Source organism: Leopardus geoffroyi, chromosome A2 (genome assembly GCF_018350155.1).
Source record: "Leopardus geoffroyi isolate Oge1 chromosome A2, O.geoffroyi_Oge1_pat1.0, whole genome shotgun sequence".
In the NCBI taxonomy this organism is placed as follows: Eukaryota; Metazoa; Chordata; class Mammalia; order Carnivora; family Felidae; genus Leopardus; species Leopardus geoffroyi.
Genome location: NC_059331.1, coordinates 20078251 through 20094176, shown reverse-complemented (window position 1 = coordinate 20094176; position 15926 = coordinate 20078251). Strand labels below are relative to the sequence as shown.

The following is a 15926-nucleotide window of genomic DNA, read 5'->3' as shown; positions in this document are numbered from 1 at the left end:
CCAGCAATAATATTCTAGCTTGTACAAACATTTTAAATTTCTGTGGCTCTCCACAACAGTTAACCATAAATAAACGTGTCCTTCAAATGAAACATGTGAGCTTTTCCTATCAATATATGATACAGAATACTCATACAAAAGTGGGCATTACCTTGGAGATTGATAATGACGGAATTTGGTCTGTGTTGATTATATAGAGTGAGTCCATGGTTTCTGGGGCAGCTCCTCTGGAGCATTTTAAATCAACATGCTAATTTAAAATGGAAGGGCTGGGCTAGATATTCCTACAGCTTTCATTCTTTTAAAACTTCCTATTTAAATAGAATACCTTCAGTGATATCTTGCTGAGACAATTTATCAATACAAGTAAACATACCCTCTGAGTTACAGACTGAAGCAGCTTGATTTCATCAGATCTTTTGCTGCTCTTTATTTGGAGAACAGACTTGCCTACACCAGGACTATTCTCAGCAGAATAGGTATTAGGCCGCTTAATGGGTTGCAGTTTTGCAAATTATGGCCTCAATTTCGAGAACTGTGATAGTTAATGTTGCTGGGGCCTTCTTGTCAAAAGCTCTCTGGGGATCATTTAAATAGAGCTCTCCACTAATTCTCCTGGAACTAGGAGAAAACCTAAGAAGCAGCCAATGTGAAAGCCTCCTGGGATCTAACGACCCAGGCCTGCCTGACAGATCGCTCCCGAGATTCCCTGCTCTTCAGCTGTCCTTATTACATGTTACATGTTCACAAAGCCTACAGTGGAATCATGTGTTTGGGTTAAGGCACTGTCTCCAGGAGGCTCCTATAAACTTTAGCGCCAATTGCAAGGAAATATTACCAGGAGAGGGATGAGGACAGGCACATTACAATGAGGATGGGAAAGAGAAGGCCTGAGCAGTAGTTTGTGAGGTTAGTTTACAGAACACTGGGTGGGTGGCTGTATTCTAATCACCTAGGAAACTTATTAAAACTAGATTTCTAGCGTCTACCTCTTGAGATTCCAGTTGGTATTGTGTGAGGCTTGTGTACATACATTAAACAAAACCAAAAATCACAAGGCAATTCTGATGTTCTCCAGGGTTTAATGCCAGGGAACCAGACCATGGGGGTTTGCTGGGAAGCTGCTGCTGAAATTTTTCTGGGTGTTAGGGACTAGGCAGCCCTTAAACAGAACAGAGGAATGTTGACAGGGGTATGGAAGTGGGAGGTTTTTCTGCGGGATGTGGGAGTAGGTATTATTGAGGGCAACTCTGCCTCCCTTTGTTAGGTGTGCTCTGCTTCCTAAGGTTGGCAGAGCATCTAAAAGCATCAGCAATGCCTTTTTATCTCTGTTTAGTGCTCAGCTGACATGCAACAGAGTTTCTTGAATGGAAAGATGAATGAATGAGGTTGTTCTTATAGGAGGGCCTCAGAATAAACTTTGTTTTTTTCACAGTCTCAGAGAGTAGCCAGCTGTTGGTATAGCTGCTTGCCAGAGAACTAGGGACTTAAGAGTAGGTAGAGGTTGGCAAACTTTTTCTGTAAGAAGCCAGATAGTAAATATTTTAAGCTTTTTGGGTCACATAGGTCTCTGTTACATGTTCTTTGCTTTCACAACCCTTTTAAAATGTGAAAAAACATTCTCAGCTGGCAGGTGGTATAAAAATAGGCCTCTGGCTGGATTTGGCCCAGGGACTATAGTTTCCTGATACCTGGCTTGGGTGTTTATGTGTCAAGAACAGCTTTACTACACTGCAAATACACATCAAAAATCCAGATTCTTGTAAGTATAAATAAGCAGCTGCTGGGAAGCAGAGTAATGAACCTGAAGCCACCTTCTTATGTCAGGGATTGGCCTGAAACATTCTGGGGTCTTTATGGAGTGGGAGGTCCTAGAAGGAAACAGTGTTCTTCAGCTACCAGAAATCTTAGGGGGCCGAGAACACTGTGACAGAGCTGCATCCAGCAGTCACAGAGAATTGCACACCTCAGTGGCCAGGTGTGATCCTCCGAAGACCTGCACCCTGGTATGACACTGGAGAAACAGAGCTCACAATGTGTTTGCACATCTCTTCTGACAGCAGTCTCTGGAGAGGTTTCAGAACCTCTGAGGTCTGGCTTGGGCACCAGAGCATCTGTTAGCAGGAGAATCTCCTGCCAGATACTCCAGCCTTACCAGGAATTTTGGGTCCACATGGCTCTAGCCTATGTAGAATTCCATCCCAGGAGAAATAATCCAGGACAGCCAATACAGATTTGGGCACTCAGTCTTGTTTAGACTCTTTATTACATTCATGTTCCTTCTGTATAAATTAGTCATACCACATATTAGGAAGATTTGTGTTCAAGGATACTAGTATTTAACACTATTATTTACTTTTACCTTGTCTACTTCTAGATAGGATTAGGAGGGAGAGTGCTTTCTTTCCCTTAAGATCATGTGAAACTAGAACTAACCTTCTCTCTCTCAGCAGACACTGCAGCCTGCTCAGGATGGCACCAATTTTATCTTTTGGCAGAATAGGAGTGAAGTCCTCCGACAGCATCATGGGGATATGGAGACATTAACAACCATTCAACTTAGACAATTTCAGGCATATGACCAATGTTGTAATGTGTTGTAGTTCTTATTTTATTTTTTAAATGTTTGTTTATGATGATTTTGAGAGACAGAGACAGAGCATGAGTGGGGGAGGGGCAGAGGGAGAGGGAGACACAGAATCCAAAGCAGGCTCCAGGCTCCAAGCTGTCAGCACAGAGCCTGATGTGGGGCTCAAACCCACAAACTGTGAGATCATGACCCGAGCCGAAGTCGGACGCCCAACCGAGCCACCCAGGTGCCCCTTATTTTTTTTTAAATATTTATTTCTGAGAGACAGAGAGAGACAGAGAGAGAGAGAGAGAGAGAGAGAGAGAGAGCGCATGAGTCAGGGAGGGGCAGAGAGAGAGGGAGATACAGAATCCGAAGCAGGCTCCAGGCTCTGAGCTGTCAGCACAGAGCCCAATGTGCTGGGAGATGAACTGGGAGATCATGACTCATGAACTGGGAGATCATGACCTGAGCGGAAGTCTGTCACCCAACCGACTGAGCCACCCAGGTACCCATTATTTTAAAGAAGAGACCTCTCCCCCTGCCAAAAAAGACTCTTACGGGAATTCTCAGAGTATCTAGAAAAGACAGGTTCTTTACCTTCTTTCTTTTTTTAAATACAAGGATATTTATTTTGAATCACTGTAGTAACACAAGACTGGAAATAATCTAAATACACACAATAAAGGGCTATACAAATTGTGATTCACCCAGAAAGTAGAACCATATGCACCCATTAAAAACAATGAGAAAATAGAGGTGGTCCCACATGCTTCACACGGAATAAATTCCAAGAATTCTTAGCTCAGGACAATGGGCATAGTGTTCTACCATTTGCACAAAAAGAAAAAAAACAAAAATGAAATATGGTTTGTGCATAGCCTATCTCTGGATGTTTACAGAAGAAAATGGTTGGGGCGCCTGGGTGGCTCAGTCGGTTAAGCGGCCAACTTCAGCTCAGGTCATGATCTCGTGGTCCGTGAGTTCGAGCCCCGCGTTGGGCTCTATGCTGACAGCTCAGAGCCTGGAGCCTGTTTCAAATTCTGTGTCTCCCTCTCTCTGACCCTCCCCCGTTCATGCTCTGTCTCTCTCTGTCTCAAAAATAAATAAATGTTTAAAAAAAAATTAAGCAGAAAATGGTTAACAACAGCTGCTGCTGGGGAAAGGAACTGGGGTAAAAGAAATATACTCATGAGTATTTTACTTTCAAACCACGTCTTCAGTGTCACACTTCTACTGGTTTCAACTGTTACAAGGTCAGTGATATTCCCTGCTCTAACAGGAAGACAAGAATGGGCATGGTCTGACATCATTTATATATGGTTATTCCTTTCTTGGGTCAAGGGTTATTCCTTTCTTGGGTTATTCCAACCTGTTGTCAGACCAGATGTGATCATTCCTAAATCATCCCTTAGATATTGCCAAAGCCTCATTTGACAGTCAGACTGACCACTACTACTTGTGGCAAATACTTTCATCACTCTTCCTGAGGAGAGCTTTCTTTCAAAAGTCATGCCTTTGGGGGCGCCTGGGTGGCGCAGTCGGTTAAGCGTCCGACTTCAGCCAGGTCACGATCTCGCGGTCCGTGAGTTCGAGCCCCGCGTCGGGCTCTGGGCTGATGGCTCAGAGCCTGGAGCCTGTTTCCGATTCTGTGTCTCCCTCTCTCTCTGCCCCTCCCCCGTTCATGCTCTGTCTCACTCTGTCCCAAAAATAAATAAACGTTGAAAAAAAAAAAAAAAAAAAAAAACAAAAGTCATGCCTTTGTCTTTTGTGTGAGATGTGTCCAACAGAGCTGAAAAGAGAAGCTTTCTACCTTTCTGATTCTGTATAACCTGGGATAAGCACTACTCATTTTCCTTTCAATGGAAGTAGCTGATGTGTCTCATACAAACTTTCCCCGTAGCTATACACCTAGGGCTTGTTAATGTTTTCTAAACATTCCACTATGTTCTTAGTTACTTCAGATCTTAATGAACACCTAAAGTAATACACAGTCTTCTAGATTGGGCTAGTATCTTCTTTTTTTATGTCAGTTACCCCAAAGGGTGAGGCTGATGAAGGATTAATAATGTACATGATACCCCACCCCAGTATTCCAACATTCCATGAAACAAATGAAGATGGAAACAAAGCAGGCAAAAGCAGACAGGACACACAAAAGCAGGAACTTACACCCAACTATCTTCATCTCTGCACCAGAAAGAAAGGGGCGACAATGAGGGGACAGCACAGAGAGAGACAAGAACAATTAAGACAAACAGGAAAAGAGAAAAAAAAAAAAAAAACATCACTTGCAGGTCGGTGATGAAGCATGCACTTTTCATCAAGAGTCAAAACAAAGGACAGAGTGTATTTCGGAGCACAAGGGCAAGAATCAGAGGGTCCCCTAGAAGGATGCCATGCCTGCAGAGTTGCTTTCTAATGGGCAAGTTCAGAGCAAACCCAGAGAGCAGTACTTGTGCCAGGTCTGACTTAGGGAGGGACAAAGCCTCCCTAAGGCAGAGTCCTCTCTAGGACATGGTTCTCAAAAGGGGTCCCAACCAAGCAATATTACCATCTTCTCAGAGCTTATAAGGAATGTAAATTGTTGGGTCCCACACCAATCCTATTGCATTAGAAACTCATGGGGGGTGGGCCCAGCATTCTGTGCCTGCAAGCTCTGCAGGTGACTCGGATACATACTAACACTGGAGAACCACTGATTTGGGAAAAACCTGGCCCTGAGCCAGAGCACACTAACTCAAAAGCAGGTTTCTTCTACCAAGAAAGAAGACCATTTAAAAAACTCTGCATCTATTGAGAGGATCATATGGTTCTTGTCCTTTCTTTCATTGATGTGATGAATCACGTTAATTGTTTTGTGGATATTGAAACAGCCCTGCATCCCAGGTATAAATCCCACTTGGTCATGGTGAATAATTTTTTTAGTGTATTGTTGTATCTGGTTGGCTAATATCTTGTTGAGGATTTTTGCATCCATGTTCATCAGGGAAATTGGTCTATAGTTCTCCTTTTCAGTGGGGTCTCTGTCTGGTTTTGGAATCAGGGTAATGCTGGCTTCATAGAAAGAGTTTGGAAGTTTTCCTTCCATTTCTATTTTTTGGAACAGCTTCAAGAGAATAGGTGTTAACTCCTCCTTAAATGTTTGGTAGAATTCCCCTGGAAAGCCATCTGGCCCTGGACTCTTGTTTTTTTGGGAGATTTTTGATTATTAATTCTATTTCCTTACTAGTTATGGGTCTGTTCAAATTTTCTATTTCTTCCTGTTTCAGTTTTGGTAGTGTATTTGTTTCTAGGAATTTGTCCATTTCTTCCCTATTGCCCATTTTATTGGCATATAATTGCTGATAATATTCTCTTATTATTGTTTTTATTTCTGTGTTGGTTGTGATCTCTCTTCTTTCATTCTTATTTATTTGAGTCCTTTTTCTTTTTGATCAAACTGGCTAGTGGTATATGTATACAATGGAGTATTACTCGGCAATCAAAAAGAATGAAATCTTGCCATTTGCAACTATGTGGATGGAACTGGAGGGTATTATGCTAAGTGAAATTAGTCAGAGAAAGACAAAAATCATATGACTTCACTCATATGAGGACTTTAAGCGACAAAACAGATGAACATAAGGGAAGGGAAACAAATATACAAACAGGGAGGGGGACAAAACAGAAGAGACTCATAAATATGGGGAACAAACTGAGGGTTACTGGAGGGGTTGTGGGAGGTGGGGTGGGCTAAATGGGTAAGGGGCACTAAGGAATCTACTCCTGAAATCATTGTTTCACTATATGCTAACTAATTTGGATGTAAATTTTAAAAAATAAAAAATAAAATTAAAAAAAATTCAAGACTTAGAAAACAAGTTAAAATGTAATTCCCACAGAGCCATGTGACAGAACTCTGTACTACTGACTCCAGGGAATAGGATTTCCAGGAAAGCTAAGCACTCCAGAGGGATTTAGGAGGTGGTGGCCCAGCTCTTCTAGCTTGGGGATGGTCTGCAGGAGGGCACAGCCTCTTCTTGAGCAAAAAATTTTAAATCATTCCTTTCAGTTTATAGTCTTTTGGCCAGCAGTTCTCTTTAAAGTTTTATTTTGGTTACTTCACTGGGAACAATGTTAACTCTAACTTGTTCACCTGGAACACCTGTCCTACTCTGGTCTTTCCTGCTCATCTTCTTGAAAAAAAAAAAAAAAAAAAACCTAGGAAAGAAGTTATTAGCTTTTGAACTGAACTAAAGTGAGTTTGGACAGAAGGAGGACATGCCCTCAGGAATATGGTGACCAACCAATAAAGGCTGTGAATGCTTAGTTTCAAAATTAGGCTTAAATTCCCATATCTATTTGTTCTTCTATAATCTAGAATGTCATCTCCTTGGTTGGAGTGTGTCTTTTCTGGGACCACCAGCAATAGCACTCTTGCCTCTAGCTCGCTACCACGGGTCATGAGCAGAGCTGGATAGCTGTATAGTCAGGACTTCAGCTGTGGCACAGAGTAGCACATCTCCTGTTCACAGTAGTCACGTGATGTGTATGTACACACCCTTGGAAAGCAATGGGAGATCATCAGAGGGACCTTTTTCAAAATGGTATGTTGGATACTGGTGTGGCTAGAGCCTGGTTGAACTCTGTAACTCAGAGCTCTAAGCTCTGTCAATATGCTTTGAGACCTATCTGGGTCATCCTGACAAAAAAGACCTCTCCAAATGAGTGCCTGACAATTTCTATCAAATGCTGTTTTAAAATAAGAATCATAGTTTATGAGTAATTATAATTTTTCCATTTACTCCAATCTCTCAGACTTAAGTGTTAGAATGCTCACAGTTACTGACATAATTCATTGCCTTGTTCATTTCTCATATATATGTCCATGTGCCAAGAAGTTGCAACTTCTTGTAACTTGGTCACACCAGCACTGTGAGGATGGAGGGACTGCTGCAGCCCAGGTACAACACTCCTACAGGCGACAGATGGATCAGCCGCAGGTGGAGGGGTGGCCAGGAAGCCAAGGGAGTTCTGGCTACATGGTTTCCCAAGATAGGGCAACTGCATGTAAAACATTCCTGTACCACTTTTACTGTTATTCCAGCAGAACCTGCAGGCCAGTGCTGTCACCAGGCCTGAGAATGGCAAATCCACTCTGATGAGATCGTGGAGTGCATTAAAAGGTCTGTCAGTCTGTTGTTAGCTCACAACCTTGGGAGTGCCCATCTGCAAAAAAAATCTTTCCTCAGGGGGAAGAAGGGTAGAGAGGGAGCCAGATTATGCACAAAGGACTGCTTCCTGCCTGTGAACCAATCCTTACTTTCAGTTTTGGCACTTAGTGCTCAAAGGCAGACAACCCAGGAAGCAGAATACTCACAGGCCTGGCCTGGACCTCCCAGGATGGCCCAGTGTCTGAGCCCTGTTGGGCTCAGCCCTGTGGAGCCCTGTGGAGACAAATCCTATGATGGTCCCTTAGCTGCCTAGGGGAGGGAAAACTCCCTTAATGTCAGCTTCCTTCACCAATGCCTGATGCAGCTGATTTCCCAAGACATGTCTAGCATACCCAGGTCCTTTGTGTTGGTGATGCAACCTGTGTGTTGATGATGCAAAGAGATGCAGGGTGCTCTACAAAAAGATTTCTTCCCATAGATGAGGGTTGGACAACACAATTCTTAAAATCAAACTTTGCTTAAGAATTTTTTCACTAAATTTTGTTTCTTTTTAGTCTGTTCACTTCACTTGGTTTTAATTCTCTGACTGTGAAGGCTAAGAGGAAGGAAATGTCCAAATGTACAAATCTTAAGTTCTTAAAAGAAAGGAAGGACTTTAAATATATCTCTTAGAATATATGACTCCACTTCATGAGCCTGGATATCTAACTTAAAAAAATCACCAGATTAATTTTGGTAACCATCTATTCTTTCTTCTATGACGTTTTGTCAAGAACCCAGGACTATGCCTGGGCTCTTCTTGTCCTGATAACCAGGGCTGTGGAATGGTGTCAGGACACTGTGAAGGACATTGTTCTCCAACAGTCAGATGTGGGCCCTTCACAAGCATGAAGTCTCCCAAGCATTTAAAGATAAACATGGAATTGATCGAGTGGCCTAGGATCCCACACAGATCCTTCTGTGTGCAGAGCAGGAGATGAGGGCTGTTCACAGCAGCTTGTTCTGCATTCACAGTGTCTACGAGTGGGGGAAGCAGATAACAGAAAACAAGTCCAGGCATAGTGTGGGAAGTTGTAAGGCAGCTGGAATCTATCACATGGGCCTTCTCTGTGCTCAGACCATACTCTGCTTTGGGTTTGTGTTGACAAATATTTCCAACAAGCGGATTTAGAACACCATGAAGAAGTCCAAATAGGTGATATTTAGAGTGGTGACAATCAGTTCAGTCTGGCCTGCCCTGGATCTTTCAAACAGAAGCAAATAAGCTTTTACCAGATCATTAAAACTCAATGGAAAGGGTAGGTCCATTACTCCTGTAATCCATTCAGAAAACCAGCTATTTGCCTGTTCAGATTCCCCTGTCTTTGTTCACATCTTCTCTGCTTATCAGATCACCTGCCCTCTATATGAGTCACTCCCGTCCTTCCCTCACACCCTAAGGCCCTCGTGGCTCTGATGGCCTGTTTTGATCCACTTTGGATGCTTTGCCTGTATCTGCCTCACTAGGAAATGTGAACCTGGGATTGAACTGCTAGAACCACACGTGAGGGTTGATGCATTTCCACCTTCTGCACTAGCTCTCCATTGGGCATTAGATGGGAACAGTGAGCCAATTCCTGAGAAACTGTCTAGGTAGTACTATTCCTAGTGCCTAACTTATACCATTTGCCCCATTTGTTTTCTGATACATTAAAATACATCTGGTTTTCCTACATGAATTGGATTCATCAATACTACAGGCACATATTTTGGTATATTTTTCCCCTTAAAGAGGAAGTTCTTGTGAGCCAATTTTCTAGGAAATGTAATGGAAGAGAAAAAAGTAAAAGGCATCCCCCTAAGAAGAGTTCCATGTCAGTTCCTACCACCCAGTCTCTACAGGAGACAACAAAGCCCATCTTCTGGGTTGTCATGTTGCAGATGTCACGTTGGTGAATATGATGTGGAGGCTTCTTGAAAAAATGCCAACAAGGAGCCACTGACTCCAGATTGTAGTCAGCAACCTGGCTTGGGATACAGAGGCTTTTAATGGCTGCATGGCTCCTCCATAGCACAGTTTACCATCTGCTCATGAGAGAAGCACTGGACTCCATCCTTCTAACCCTTCTCCCAACCCAGTCCCAAGAAGTGCAGCCTACCTGGCATGATGACATCAGGAAATCCCAATTTTCTTGTAATTGCCAATCCCCTATTAAATATCATGGGGTTTTCCCTCCTAATCTGTTCCATATCTCCACGGAGAAGCTGCAGAGAGATGATAAGACCTGCAAAAACATAAGCATTTTCTTACTCAGAACCACATTTCCACCCTGTTTTGTAGTACTAGAAATGACATAGTCACATTTTTTTTCAGGAGGAAAATATACAAAGTTTAGCATTTTTCTTGAGAAAAATTTTGATGTAGAAAGTATATACTATTCTGAAGAAACATTCTAGAAAGCTATTTAAGAAAAGATAACCTCAACAAGTTTATTATATACAGTTTATTATTACAGTTTATTATATACAGACCGAGGTTTATTATATACAGTTTATTATATACAGTTTATTATATACAGACTAGTTTATTATATACAGTTTATTATATACAGAGAACTAGTTTATTATATACAGACCGAGGTCTGGGAGACTGAGTTGCCTTTTTCTCTGTTCCTCAGCATCTAGCCCAGGGCCTGGCTGGACCCTAGCATACACTCACTGAATGGGAGGGTTGAACTACACAAACCATACATTTAGGAACCCAGAGAAATCTACAGAAACAACGGCAGACTAGAAACAAAGAAGACCCTGTGCCAGGATGTCTCCCCAGCTGAAAACGAATGAGCTAAGAGGTGCTGTTTAATGCTATGAGTATGCTAAAATGTGGGAAGCAACTTGCTGGTTCAACCTTGCAACGGCTTGTAAAGACAGCAGCAGAGCAGACATCACATTCCCTTCAGGGAACCACTGCACTTCAAGGAAAAGAAGGGATGTTTTGTGGGGCTAACTGAGCTTTCCTTCAGACTATAAGCTTCAGATCTTCCAGATGATCCTAAAAGCTTTGTTCAGAACATGGGAGAACCTGTAATATGTCCCCAGGTGAGCTGGCTTCCACTTCATTACTTGTATGTACCCTAGGAGTTTTGCACAAAGTAAGAATCTCCTGGAAACCATCCTCTCCCCTGCCCCTGAGGGTTACTACTGTAGCCACTGGCTAGAAGGCTGGGAGGTCAAGCCCAGATAGAGTTAGGAAGTGATTCTGAGACTCTGTGAATGAGATTAGCTGCTAATAGGATGATGAAGATGCTGATCTATGTGTCAGCAGGAAGCAAACTCATCAATCTAAAAACCTGGGAATTATGATAGTTAGGATTACCAGAAAAGTAGTGGCTAGAATGGAGACAGTGACAAGAGTTGTAGGATAAGAATGGTTTGGAAATGGAGAGGAGAGAGGGAATGGAGAAGTGGAGAAAGAGAGATGTCACACAGAACAGTCACAGGCACTCTATCTGTCAGATCAAAGTATCCTAGTAACAAGGAACATGTACTCTCATAGCTGGGCTGGGGGGTCATCAGGGTTCCACTGCAACTCAGAAAGAACCTCAAGATGATCTTATTGCTTTGGCCAAATTCATGTACCCCAAGAACCCTGAGATTGCACATATGATGTCCCAGGTATCATTAACAATGAGATCACAGTGCTCTGCAAAGCAGATATATGGTATTCCAGTTGTTAGTCTGGTTAATGTTTAGGTTTTGAACACCCTATTTTTTTTATAGCCTAATTACTTGGTGGACTCAACTACAAATAACTTATGAGCCTGAAAGGCTGGAGGTCAGAATCCAGATCACAATAAACTCTTCAGAAGAGAGCAGCTTGTGAGGTACTCACAACCCCTCCCCCACAGCCCCAGCACATTTATCTGTGGTATCTTTACATGGCTATCAGATATTATCCTCTGGGCGAACAGGGGTCCACCATCCTAGGAGACAGCCTAAACTGGAGCAGATAGCTAAGGATCAGACAATTCCCAGAATCTGAGATGATAGAGGGCAAAGGAAAAGAAAATCAATGGGTTCATCCTTCTCACTTGGCACTGGCAAGGATTATTCATTCAAGTGCCCACTGACTACCTTTCCTACCTTTTATCTCATTTTCTGAGCAACCAAATTGGCCTAGAGATGCAAAGTGCAACTTGTGAGGATGCAGACTGAAGACACTGGGAGAGGTGCATCTAGCTTTTGAGCTATCCAAAAGGAATTCTGAATAGCTGCTCTGAAGTGTGACAAGCAAGAGGAAAAGGGCTTCAGTTTATGCAAGAGAACACATGAAAAGGCACATGAAGGATGAAAGAAGTCACCAATGGAGGCTATAAAACTTCATCTACTTTTGTAGAAATTGGGATCCTGGAATATGTGAGTCCTCTTCCTGGTTCTGAAGCCCTGAGTGATTGAGGCACATGCCAAATAATGCTAAGCATGGTCCTCAGGACAAAAGAGCCTCTGTAAATAACTCAGAAAAGTGACCCACTCGCCTACCCAATATGCAACCAGTCCTTTAGCAACACTTGCTCATCTACCTACCAATCACCTGGCTCTCAAGCCAAAGAACTTGAAAGTAACTAATTCTATTACAATTTCTCTGTTAAAATGATCTCTGACACAAGAAAACTGTTTTCTTACTAAATTTCATCTCAGATTAAGACTGTCCCATAAAAATATCCCACACATTTGTGTGGAATACTGGAAGGTCAGCAACCTGGCCCTTGTCCCTCTCAACCCCCATCTCTGTGAAGAGATGAGTGAAGATTAATAATGTAAATTAATCCCAGCCCAAGAAACATAAAGAAAGCTGTATAAGTCATTAAAAAATACATAGAAAGTTAATTTCTCAACTGTTTTGTTTTCACTTGTTTTTAATGATCTTCATGCTACTGGAATTACTAAAAGTTACTTCTGTGGCTACATATCTAAGTGGCCAATCTAAGGGAGTTAGTGATGAATGATAGTTTTAGTCTCAGCACCTAAAACTAATGTAGTAATTCCTTTTGAATTTTGTATGATTTAACTCGAAGGGAGAGCACTACTGAGTTCTGAAACAGAACTGCCAAGGCAATTAACTGTCCATAATGTTTAACAAAGATGGGTGACAGTTTATAGCAAAGTTAATTTTTTATAATGACGTGTCTTTAATTAAGGAGGCTAATAAAGACCTGAACTATTCCTTGAGTAATCTATGAAATTTTTTGACATGAAGACCCTAAAATCCTGTAGTAGAAAACACATGCTGAGAAGCTTGGCAACAGAGTGGAAAGCCAGTGGCCTGGAGTATGGAAACCAGGGCTCCCTGCTTTAGCCATGAAGTCATTTCATTGAGCTTCAGTTTCCTCATTTATTTAATGAAGGAGTTGAAACAGGTAATTTCCAAGATCTCAACAGCTTCCAAGTCAAGCCTTACCTAGAAGCCATCAGACACACACTTCAAAGAGAAGCAGCCTATTTCTCCTCCTGGATTTTCCACAAGTACATGGAGACCTCTAACTGGGACACCCTAACTAAGGCTATATGAAGTCTGGGGTGCCTTTCTAACACTGTTTGAATGGCCAGTGTTTGTGAGTTCCAGACAAAAACCACAGACACTGAAGATGGCACCATCCCTGCTCACTCTAGGGAATGAGACACAATTCAGCATCTTAATCTGGTGAGGTAATGGGGGAAACTACTCTTTCAGCTGTTTTTTAAAAATTTTTATTTATTTAAAAAAATTTTTTTTAACGTTTATTTATTTTTGAGACAGAGAGAGACAGAGCATGAACGGGGTAGGGTCAGAGAGAGGGAGACACAGAATCTGAAACAGGCTCCAGGCTCTGAGCTGTCAGCACAGAGCCCAACGCGGGGCTCGAACTCACGGACTGCGAGATCATGACCTGAGACGAAGTCGGCCGCTTAACCAACTGAGCCACCCAGGCTCCCCTCTTTCAGCTGTTTTAAAAAGTGTATTATTACTACCATCTTTCTTCTAAAATGTTCTCCATGTTTTTTTAAAAAAAGTTTTTAATGTTTATTTGAGAGAGAGAGAGAGAGAGAGAAGTGGGGAGGGGCAGAGAGAGAGGCACACAGATCTGAAGTAGGCTCCAGGCTCTGAGCTGTCAGCAGAGAACCCAATGCAGGGCTTGAACCCATGAACTGGGGGATCATGACCTGAGCCTAAGTCAGACACTTAACTGACTGAGCCACCCAGGTTCCCCAAAATGTTCTCATGTTTTAATCATATCATGTCCCAAGAACTTGTATACAAAGGTAACTCTTTACAAATCAAGTACAGTAAATAAAGCAAAGAACACCACAAACATGGATATGAATGGGAGTTTTCCAAATTACCAGTAACTTTTTTTTTCTTTTATAATTAAAAACTGTGAGCAGGGAAGAGGGGCAGAGGGGGAGAGAATCTTAAGCTGGCTCCATGCTAAGCAGAGTCTGATGTGGGGCACAATCCCATGACCCTGGGATCATGACCTGAGCTGAAATCAAGAGTAGGACATTCAACCTACTGAGCCACCCAGCCACTGCACCAGTAACTTTTTTATATTTTAAAAACAAGATTTTATTTGCCTCCTGCTTTAGCCTAGTTTTAGGTGAGAAATATGGACTCCCTTCCCTTTCAAGCACTGCATGGAGTTCCCTGGCATCCAGGCACATACATAGAAAAAAACCAGTCACTTAAAAATTGTGAGAGAGACCCTGAGGCTCCCTGTGCTACAGAGTTTTAGAGAAATCAAATACTCCCATTTGAGGGTCTCAAACTTTGCAGCCTCTGGTGTGGAGTTGCTCTGAGGGCCATCCTAGTTGAATATGTGCTGATCCTGATAAAGAAAAAAATTAAGTACTTCTTAACAACTTTGGAAACTTCCATGCCTCGCAGTGGCTTTAGAATGTCATGTAAGGCCCACTTGTATTTATAATGAGGCTATGAAAGTTAAAAAACAAATAAGGTTATGTAAAAGATATTATGAAATAAATGATAGGTAAAACTGTCGGAATAAGCATGGTTCTATGTAAACTTGGTAGCTATCTTCAAGGGTATATAAAAGCTCAGAGGCTTTTAAATAGTGCTTCTAATTTAATCAAGCAATTAATGTTCAATTTAGAAAGCACAATCTTTCTAATGTGTGGAATTGCACCAAGATTTAGATAGAAATTAAACAGTTTTAAAAGAAAAGGAGGGGAAAGGAAAAGAAATTGAACGGAGATAAAAGCTGCTGTGAAATAAAGATTGTCTATTTCAGTTCCTGAATGATATTGGCAGACCAAACACTGATTCTCATTAGTGTCAGGCTTTCTTTGTGATGCTAACACTGAACAGGAATAGAAAAAGTGATTATTAATATTTGTCTTTTATTTTTGGCTGGGGTGTGTATTCTTTATTCAGGAAAACACAGACTTCACAATGTCACAAACTCTGAAACCTTTTTGTTTGCTTTTGATTTAAATTAGAACTTAAGTTACCTATCAAAGCACATGGAATCCATTATAGAAAGAATAGAAAATGTATTTTGGTTGAAAGTAATTAGGGAAGGTCTCAAATTATCACAAAAAGAAATAGTAGAAATGACTGGGCAGGAGAATAAATGTCTGTGGGGAATTGAACTTTACATATGGCGGCTGATCCACACAAATTCAATGTATGATCTATAGGTCTGTATGATCAGGAACAGTAAATGCAACACAAAGTTTTCTAGCCAGAGAACTATGTTACCATGGCTGGCGCTGGGAGCAGAATACTTGGCGCTGGACTTGCGGATGATATTCTCGTGGATTTGGGACCACTCACTCTCGTTGTTGCACCTGCAACAGAAGGACAGGTGTTATGGCTCTCAAGACTTTTAAACATCTGGTCTGATGTTCCAACTGAAACACCAACTTTGAAGGCAAACTTCAAACTCACTTTCCTGTTTTACTAAATTAGACATGGCATGTTTTCTGTTAAGGCTCATGGAAGATTCACACTTGGGTAAAGGGTGGAAACTCTAAAATGAATGTCAACAAATATTTTTAATTGGCAAAATATCCTATTCTCTAAAGTAGCAATCTCCTACATCACAAGCTTTTCTCTTCTTCTTCTTTTTTTTTTTTTTTTGAGAGAGAGAGAGAGAGAATGAATATGAATGAGTGGGAGATGGAAGAGAGAGAAGGATACAGAGGATCTGAAGCAGGCTCCAGGC

General features: G+C 41.7%; 1 protein-coding gene across 15 annotated transcripts in view; it reads right to left on the bottom strand.

Annotated features, from left to right (window-relative positions):
* Positions 1–15926, bottom strand: part of DOCK3 (dedicator of cytokinesis 3) — a 585953-nt gene that overhangs the window by 102800 nt on the left and 467227 nt on the right. For 11 of the 15 annotated variants that reach the window (XM_045492946.1, XM_045492954.1, XM_045492948.1 and 8 more), the window contains 3 exons: positions 15461–15549; positions 9864–9989; positions 4742–4759 (listed from right to left, as the gene is read on the bottom strand). In XM_045492946.1, coding sequence (XP_045348902.1) covers positions 4742–4759; positions 9864–9989; positions 15461–15549 — 233 coding nt within the window. The remainder of the gene's footprint in view (positions 1–4741; positions 4760–9863; positions 9990–15460; positions 15550–15926) is intronic. The other 4 variants (XM_045492947.1, XM_045492955.1, XM_045492951.1 and 1 more) reach the window with 2 other exon arrangements.